Source organism: Palaemon carinicauda, chromosome 8 (genome assembly GCF_036898095.1).
Source record: "Palaemon carinicauda isolate YSFRI2023 chromosome 8, ASM3689809v2, whole genome shotgun sequence".
In the NCBI taxonomy this organism is placed as follows: Eukaryota; Metazoa; Arthropoda; class Malacostraca; order Decapoda; family Palaemonidae; genus Palaemon; species Palaemon carinicauda.
In genome coordinates, this window is record NC_090732.1 from 132550550 (window position 1) to 132560858 (window position 10309).

At 38.1% G+C, this 10309-nt stretch overlaps 1 protein-coding gene across 1 annotated transcript in view; it reads left to right on the forward strand.

Annotated features, from left to right (window-relative positions):
* Window positions 1–9581, forward strand: part of LOC137645946 (uncharacterized) — a 44309-nt gene extending 34728 nt beyond the window's left edge. Inside the window, exon 9 of the mRNA XM_068379017.1 lies at window positions 5910–9581. Within this exon, the coding sequence (XP_068235118.1) occupies window positions 5910–6053 (144 nt within the window). The 3' untranslated portion in view covers window positions 6054–9581. The remainder of the gene's footprint in view (window positions 1–5909) is intronic.
* The last annotated feature ends 728 nt before the right edge of the window (window positions 9582–10309 follow it).

Sequence of the window (10309 nt, forward strand, 5' to 3'; positions counted from 1 at the left end):
CTGGTCCGGAAACATCTCTTTGAACAGGGCCAAAACTTTCCTAAAGTCCAAAGAGGGTTGCGTAGACTTAGGCTCGTCCAGTTCTGAATGCGGATCATCTACGTGTGCAGCACCATCATCATCAGAAAGTCCCTCATCCGAGTATTGAGGAGGAAGCGGCAACGGAGTAGGTAACGGCTGGTTAGCTGAGTCCGGTCGCACGGGTGCATGCGTGACTGAGCAGGACGCAACGTCATGGAACTGTTGCCCAGTCTGTGAGCTGGCAACAACCATAGCAGCGAGGGGACGCACAGCGTCTACTCCAGACTGTCTAGACTGCTGTGGGTGAGCAGTGGCAACCACACTGGGTTGCGGAGGTTGACGCACCGCGTCAAAACAAAACAACTCTGACGGTTGTTGAACCTCACGAACGTCAACGGATACCTCCGTGCGTCGCTGAACGTCAACATGCGGCTGGCAGATCACACTGGAACGCATGGGTGGCGGAACTCTCTCAACTGGAGTGCGTGAGAAGGTTACCTCAGCGTCCCCAGGACGCACAACCGAGCGTGTGGGTGGTTGTAGGCAAGGAGCTGCACTAGCTGGTGCGGAAGCAACCTTCTCCGCACGAAAGTCCTGCATAAGTGACGTTAGTTGAGACTGCATGTCTTGCAGTAAAGACCACTTAGGGTCTACAAGAGCAGGTGCGGAGACAGACGGTGTAACTGTCTGAAGCGGTACCGCTTTGCCTCTCTTAGGAGGTGAGCAGTCATCGGATGACTGCAGCGAGTCCGAACTGACCCAGTGGCTACAGCTGGGCCGTTGGACTTGCGCGGAAGGGACCGACTTGCGCTTTAACGGTCGTGAGACCTTGTTCCATGGTTTCTTGCGAGAAACACCTTCCGAAGACGAGGTATAAATGGGCTCTCTCGTCTTTGTAGGGCAGGGGCGATCTTGGGAAGATACGCCCGATACCACGGAGGGAACGTCTGTTCGCTGATTAAAGCCTCTCGAACCCATTTGTCGTACGACATTGCTTCTCCCCTGGACTTGGGAGCTTGCAAGAGGTCCCGGACTAGGAGGACGACAGGCACGAACAGACGAACCCTCAAGCGCAACACTATCCACAACACTATCACTCACTTTAACACTTCCCACTGCACTTTTACACTTCAGCTCCTTCACATCCGCCATGAGCTGGTTACGGTCACTAGCCAGGGACTCAACTGTCTCACCCAGAGCTTGGATGGCACGCATCATATCAGCCATCGAAGGTTCCTGAGTGCCAGAAGGGGGGTTAGGAGCAACCACTACAGGGGAAGGAATAGGTTGTGGGGCATGAGGAGAGGAAATGTCAATAGAACGAGAGGAACTTCTCCTAACTCTATCTCTCTCTAGCCTACGTGTATACTTTTGGAATTCGATAAAATCGATCTTCCAATTGACAGGTTTTATCCCGACAATTGGAACAAACAGTGTGAGGGTCGATAGAGGCCTTCGGAAGACGCCTTGAACAGTCCCTAGCATTGCACTTCCTAAATTTTGGGACTTGTGAAGAGTCAGCCATTTTGAATTGGTCAAAGGGGAAATCAAAAACTATCAAAAAGTCATCAACAAAGAATCCGTAATCAAAAAGAGTTCAAGGAATTGTGAAGAGAAAGCCTGCACAGCGAAAGCTCAAAACTAGAATAGTGTACTTCACCAATTAGTTGTGAAAACAAATCCAGTTTAGCAACAGCGAATAAGCACGTCTTGTCGGTAGCACGACAGAGAGAAAATTGAGTTCTTTGTTTACATTGAGTACTGGGTATCTGGACGACAGATGGCGCTGTTGGGCACACCCGCAACCTGTGTAGCGATCGCTGGCGAATTTTACCTTAGAGTTTTCTGTCGAGCAACAGAGTTGCAGCTATTATAATCACCGGCTAAGTTAAATATTGAAAAATCAACCATATATACAAGTCTCCCGATTTGTAAAGTGTTGGAATATAGCAACAACTAGATATACGAGAGTCTCACAGTTTGTATATTTGTGCTGGAACAAAGTATCAGATAGGTATACTAAGAGTCTCACTGTTTGTATAACGTGGTATCAGGACAACTGCCCCCTGACAACTGGCAGGTCTATCGAGACTGTGTACGCCCTTTTTGGTAACAGGGTCCTTATGTGTTGAAGGGTTAACATCCTGAACGTGTTGTTCTCGATGAATTTGTTGAGTGGTGACAAGTCCAGAATGACTCTGAATTTGTCTGAGTCCTTCTTGGGAACACAAAATAGCCTTCCCTGGAATTTGATGGACTTTGCCCTCCTTATTACCCATTTGCTCAATAGTTCTAGGGTATATTCTTCCAGTAAGGGGGTGGAATGCTGGAAGAATAGAGGGAATGATGGTGAAGCCTCGCTCCAGCTCCATCCAAGTCCGTTCTTGATTTAGGCTGTGGGTCTAAGGATCGAAGGTCCAACGATCCTGAAATTGTTGGAGCCTCCCTCCTACCTGAAGCATCTCATTGCTTCTGTTTTCCGGAGGACTTTCCTCCCTGACCGCTTCCTGCCCTACCCACCTTGCTTCGTGAGGAGTGTTTTGAGGAGCCCCGTCAAGAGCCTCTACCTTTGGGACGAAAGGTAGTGGTCTGCCTCTCAAACGCAAGGTTAAATGCTGGTGACTGGGCAACCAGCTGTTGAGGTACCATCTGGTAAGTGGTTTGAGGCTGGGCAACCACTTGGGGCACCGCAGTCATGGTTACTGTGGGATGTTGTTGTTTGGCAGGCCGAGAGGGTAATCTGGGTCTCTTAGTCTTCTTCTTAGGCTGGGGACCCTCATCTGGAGAAGACATCCTCTTAGATGACATGCCCCACTTTCGGAGAAGGTTTCTATTCTCCGTGGCAGCCTTGTCAACTACCTCCTTGACCGCTTCACTTGGGAAGAGGTCCTTACCCCAGATATTGGAAGCTATCAGCTTCCTGGGTTCGTGCTTTACAGCACCTGAAGCAAACACAAACTCCCTACATGCCCTTCTGGTTTTAATAAAGCCGTACAGGTCCTTAACCAAGGTAGCCATGTGCATCTTGGCCATGACCATGTTTATATCCGGGGTGCTCTTTTGGCCTGCAGTCATCTCTAGACAGTTTTGTTGGGATAGAGATGTCGCTAGTCTTTCCTTTGTTTCTTGCTCCCTACGCAAGAGAAAGTCAGACAGTTTTGGGAGATTTTCGTTGAACTGACATCCAGCGATATCTGCCTCCAACTTCCCAACAGAGAAGGTAAGGTGGACTTTCTTCCACTCCTTATCCTCCATGGGCAGGGCTAACGACAAAGGTCTACACTCGTCAAGTGTAGGGCAAGGTTTGCCTGCCTCTATTGCCTTAACAATAGCTTTAAGAGCCTTCGATGTAAATGGGAAGGCTAGCGAAGCTGGAGCAAGAAAGGTAGGATGTTCAATGATGATTGTAGACATGCTTATTTGGAGAAGCAGGAGGCCTATCATCTTTAAAAGGGTAACAGATCAGATTTGACCTGGAATAACTATACTCAGCTTAGAGCTTTTGCTCAGAGTTCATGCTTCAACTGAAAAAGAATACAATTTAACCATAAAAGAAACCCTTTTTGGTACAACCCAGGAGCAGAAGTGGACGACTACCCTTAAATGTGCACTTTTTGGTGTAGATGCAACAATTCCTCATTTACTTAAACCAGATGGCTCTGTCACTCACTGTCCAAAGGTAAAGGCAACCCTTTTGGCAGATGTGTTTGTCAGCAAGCAGAGTAATGAGAAACTCTTACTCCTGCTTTTCCGAGGCTAAACTAACTAGTTTAACTTTTTGATCTCGTGAAATTAAAGCTCTACTGATGGACCTTGATGCTTATGGAGGTGTAGACCCAAATGGTACTTTTCCTTTTGTTTTTTATAAAGACTACAGAATTCTTAGCTCCAAAGTTATCTGTAATTTTGCGCAAGTTAGCAAGAAGAGGAGCTTTTAGTACTTGTTGGAGAATTGGTAATGTTACTCCACTATGTAAATGTGTTTGTGGTAGGTCAAATCCAACTGATTACCACCCAATTTCCATAACTCCCATATTATCTGAAGTTTTTTAATGCCTTTTGACAAAACGCCTTAATAGGTTTACTGAAGGTAATCTTCTGTTCCCTAGTTTCCCATTTGGTTTTTGAAAGCCCTTGGAGCATGTGATGCCCTTCTTACAATCTCCAATGCTGTACAGAAATCCCTTGATTGTGGTCTAGAAGTTTGTATGATTGGCCTTAATTTTAGTTCTGCCTTTGACCATGTTAATCATGAGGCCTTTGTTTTAAAACTCAAACAGTTGGGAGTGGGTGGATCGTTTTTTAGCATCATTATTGAATTTTCAAGTACATTAATAGATCTCAATGAGTTGTTGTTGATGGGCACCATAGCGAGAATAGAAATGTGAAATCTGGTGTTCCTCAGGGTAGTGTTCTTGGCCCATTACTTATCATATTATATACACATGACATGTAGTTTGGTCTAGAAAACAAGCTTGTTGCATATGCAGATAATGCTACTCTCTTTGGATCAATTCCCTCTCCTGAATGTAGATCTGGGTTTGCTCAACCCCTTAATAGAGATCTTGCTAAAATTAGTGCATAGTGCAAATAATGGGGTATGCAGTTGAATCCTAACAAAACCCAAAGTATAATTGTTAGTAGGTCAAGGACCGTGGCTCCTCAATATCCGGATCTCAGCATTTATAATGTTCCTTTAAATTTGTATGACTCTTTCCAAATTTCAGGGGTGATTCTCGACAGCAAATTTACTTTTGAGAAACACATTAGGTCTGTGTCTTCTTCAATTGCACAAAAAAATTGGCTTATTGAGAAAGTCTTTTAAGATTTTTGGTGATCAATCTATTCTGAAGAAGTGTTTTAACTATTTCATTTTACCTTGTGTCAAGTATTGTTCTCCTGTGTGGTCTTCAGCTGCCGATTCTCATCTTAATTTGTTGGACAGGAACTTACGGTCTATTAAATTTCTTATTCCTGATGTAGATATTAATCTCTGGCACTGTCATTCAATTAGTTCATGACACATGTTGCATAAGATTTTTTATAATCCTGACCTCCTTTACATTCAGATCTTCCCGGACAGTTCCATCCTGTTCGTAATACAAGATATGCAGTTAATTTTAATAATCAGTCATTCTCCATCATGAGGCTCAATACTACACAGCACTTGAGAAGTTTTATTCAAGCTGTGACCAAGTTGTGGAATGATCTTCCTAATCGGGTAGTTGAATCAGTATAACTCCAAAAGTTCAAAGTCGCTGCAAATATTTTTATGTTGAACAGGCTTATATAAGTCCTTTTATAGTTTACGTTATCAAATAACTGTTCTAATGTTATGAAGGTTTTTAAAATATTTTATTTTAATTTTTCATTACTTATATCGTTTATTTCCTTGTTTCCTTTCCTCACTGGGCTATATTTCACTGTTGGACCCCTTGAGCTTATAGCATCTTGCTTTTCCAACTAGGGTTGTAGCTTAGCTAGTAATAATAATAATAATAATAATAATAATAATAATAATAATAATAATAATAATAATAATAATAATAAATATTTTTGTGAAGGTAGAACAAAAATTCCAACAGTGAGTTATGGAAAAAATGTAGCTACAGTATTTGAAGGGCACAACAAAACTTGTCAAATAAACAAAGTAAATAAAGCAGGAGCCTTCAGCAGATGGTGTTGGCTCTAGCTATGCCTTTACGCATTTAATTCAAAACCTGTTATTTTTATGTTGACCACTGTAATAGTTATTAATGTTGTGAAAAGAAGTCTTATCCATAAGTATACTGTACATATAATATTTTTGAAAATCAAGTTTCCTTTCAATAAAAATGATTTAACTATCAATTTAACCATTTGGTTTCAATTTCCTGTTTACTTTCCAGGTGAGCATACAAGGTGTAGGCACTCAAGGGATGACTACACTACCTTATCAGTTGTCCCACCATCAAGCCCAGATGTTATTTGCTCAACCTGGAAGTAGCCCCCAGGCTCACCTCAACTCACCTCACCATCAGCCCAAGAAGTGAAAATTTTTATCCTCAGCATTAGCTGTTGTGATCCCACTACCACAATGGCCATTACCACCACTCTCCGTCCTTCCTCATCACCAACCACCACTCATCATGATATCTCTAAGAGACAAATTACCACATTTACAGCTATTTACTAACCATTATTTGGCATTCCTAAAATTGTGTCTTACCAAGTGATTCCATCACTGCCCTGTTGTTAGCCAGCTAACCAAAAGAACCAATCATTGAGCTTAGGAGTACCTCCATATCTGCTACTGCCATCATTAACAATTATAAATTGTCTATTTTGTATTATAAAGAACATTATTGTTGTTGATTTTCCATACATTTGTGGAATTTATAAAAATCTTCAAGGGCTAACCTAAATTAAAACTTTACTTCAACATACTAGTAGTACATGCAGCTATAGTAAGAAACAGTAAAATTATCTCATCACATTTTATTATAAAAATGATTTCCAATGCCTGAATTTGATCTTTGAATCCTAATTATAAGTTGGTTTTTATATTTGAAGCTATGAAAATCTTCGTCAAGATTTTAATAATGATGTAGTTTTTGCTTAGGGGACTTTAAATCATATTTTGAGATTAAGATGATCCAAGTACAGAATAGATTTTATATATATTTTTCTTTTTTGGCCAATGTGCAATAATTCACCTTCGAAGTTTAAATGGTGGGTAGCATAGATTCTAGCCCACAAGTTTGAATTTAGGTGGCAACAGGGTATGGTATGAAGGTTCAAAAGTGATTTATATTTTTAATATAATCTTGGTAATTCTTTAACTTTCTTGAAAGCTATTTTCTGTAGTTTACAGATATCTGAAGAAAATAAATAGAATTTCAGAGGAAATAGCTTGAATAATTTTTTAATGTGTATGTCATTTGAGGGATTTACTGTATAGCTCATGAACTGAATTTCTATTAATATTTACATTATTTGAATTCATTCTCCAAGCATTTTTCATCATAAAATATGAAACAAATTAAAATTACAAAACTACAAGGCTGTGGAATAATTTCTAAGGATTTTGGAAAGTTGATTAAAGGTCCCTTTTCCTCATTTTTAATCTTTCCTCACATTAGTGTGTAATAATAAAAAGAAATAAATGTCTTTCAACATGTTTTTGAGCCCTGAAAATAGCCTGGCTAGCAGGTATGGTTTCCCTCTACACTACCTACCTTGGGAGGGCTAAATACTGTATAGTGTTCAATACCATGTGATGCATTTATGAGTAAATGCCTATGTAGTAATTACACATATCTTAAACACCTCAAGTTCTCAAAACAACCTTTATGCAGTAAAAACTAGGATAGCTCAGTTGATACTTTTGGCAAATTATTTAGAAGGAATGGATTTGACAGGTTGCTGCAGTCTGAGATAATACAAGTAGATATACAGTAGAATTGTACCAGTGTGTGTGACAGTATTTGTAATGCAGTATGGGGGAAGGACTTTATTTTGTTCATTTGCTCTTTATTGGTTTATAGAAATGTGATATATTGAGCTGGTATTAACATCAGGGAAGTAATTAAACATAACATGTGAAAGCTGTTCCTCGAGGGAAAGTTAAGTCTACAAGATTTCTTCATGAAGAGAAAATAACCAGTGAGTGGCACAGAAAAAGATGATCAAGCTGAAAAAGAGACTTCTTCTGAAGAGACATTCAGTTTGCAACCAAACAGAAACTAGTTTTGTCAAAAGTGAAATACAATCAACAGTGATGTGGTGAAGTCCAGGGTGAAAATACAGTAAGGAAAGTGTGTGCGTATTGGATTTAGGATTATCACTTCTGAAACTCCCTTGTGCCACATTACTTGCTCAGTTTTATAATCACAATCAAAACCTTCAAGACTTAGCCAAATAATAATGCAAAATCTTAAAAGTGCTGAGCTTAGTTATTAATAATGTAATTATTATACATCATAAATTACTAGCATATTGTAAATAAAATCTAAAGTATGTACAAGTGTAAAAATGATTATATAGATAAATATATAAATATATATATATATATATTTTTGTCATGCCTTCTGAGGTATTGTTTTAAGATGTGATAGATGTATTAAAGCCGTTCTGTGTGTTTTTGTGTCATGACTATTGCAAAGGCTGAAGGTTCATGAACATAGCATCTATGTTTTGATGACCAGATCCTTTCACCAGGGTAACACCAACACACAATAAAGAATTAAAAGATTATTTATTATGTTAGGACACATTTTATCTACTTTGTGATGGGAAGTCACAACTAAGAAATACAAACATATTCAAACCCTCTGATCACTTTTATTTAGATATTAGCAGCAACCTGTCTTTAAAGCAGCTAATTATTCTGTGAATTTGTTTGCTGTATGAATATTAATTATTTTAGTGCCAAAGCTTTACACAATGCTCAGGCTTGCATCATATCTTCCACAAGATCTCTCACCTATTCATACCCTACTCATCATGCTAGGGCCTTAGTTATTACAGTGTATTACCTTTAATAAGCTAGTCCCATGTTTTTTATTTTGTTAATTGTGTGTGAGATTTAATATACTGTCAAAAGATGTGATTCAGAATGTATTTCATCAACTAATCCTGAAACATTGTGTTCTAGAGCTTCAATCAGAAACACAGGTGGCTGTTAATACTGTTTAGAATCATACTAGTTATTCTGACCAATGAATTGTATGATGCATGGAAGTAAACAAAAAGACAGTTATGACCAAAGCCATTTCTTTTATTCCACAGACAAGTGCAGCCTTTCCTGAAATGTCTTTCAATATAAATACAGGATATTTATCTTTATTTTTCAGTGCACTGTCTCAAATCTATACTACACTGTTTTTAATCTTTTGAAACTTTTATCAGATTTCCATTGTTGTCCAACAACAGTAACGAACTTTGCTCTGAAAAAATGAACACTGCATTCTAAGAATGACTTTATTTTGTCTTACATTATCAAAGCCATATGGATTCCATGCTTCCTTAATGCTTTTCATATGATCAGTTTCACATGTTACATATTCTCAGAGGAAAGAATTCAATCCAAAAGTCAAGAAATTTGAATTAGTTGTATATCTGAATATTTGAGGATAGTTATATTCTTTAGAATTTTTATACTTATTGTGATATTTGTTAAATTATTGACTTATTTTTATTTGTTTTAATGAATTGTTTTTTTATGGTACCCTGTTATTTATGATCAAATATTTTTTTTTTCAAAAATGTGTAATTTTGGATTTAATGAAGAAATTAAACAATTTAGAGCTAAAATGTTATTTGTTAACATGCATGTTTATCTATATGAGATAAGAGGGTAAAATGGTCTGTTCAAAGTTGTGACTTACAATAACAATTTTTTTGAAATAAATTAATATTTGTTATAGACTGTATTTGACATTATCAGATCAAACATTGTATAATGTTTTTTATCATAATTGGTACAAATGTGTTTGGTGATTGGCTAGAAGCAAGTTAAGGGTCTTTTACAATCTGACCAAGGCGTGTTATCCATTTCAGTATTCATCTCATTGGTAACACTGTGGCATAGTGTATTCCCAATATCATGTACTTCATTAAAAAGATGAACATTAACATCCAAAAGATTTTTCAATTAAGTTTTTTTATTCATAAATTTCCTACAGCAAACTGAAAAAATTGCATCTAAATAATAAATGCTCATCTATGGATAAATTCTTCATATTCTTATTTGTAAGAATAATGTCATTGCTAAACAGGCAAGTTAGTATTCAATATGATATAAGGCTTACTCAGTGAACATGTTATAGTACTGTACTCTGGAATATATTTTTATAAGCAAAATGAAGTGGGTTGTTATTGCTTTGTTACAAACAACACAAATCAAACAAATCAAGAAAAAGATGAGTTTCACCCGTCAAATCAGGATATCAGTTTATTTGACAGCAGCCAAGGTTGCGAGTTGATACCTTAGCGGGTGAAATTGATTGATTGATTCTTAACATTAAAATGACATAGCAGGAACAATGATTATTAACTGCTACAATATTTGCCTGCATTGACCTATGTACCCAGCCATATGGCCCAAATTAATCAATCTAAATCTTTTATTACCATGAATGCTGACAAGTCTCCCTGGTTTTAAATACTCGTAATAGGAATAGAATACCCGTAGGTAAGAATTGCCAAATGGATTTCTCTTTAGATCAAGATTTCATAAGAAACTTTATAAACTGGATAAACTTTTAAACAAAGAAACTAGGGAAAACTTGGGTGAACAGCAAATGTC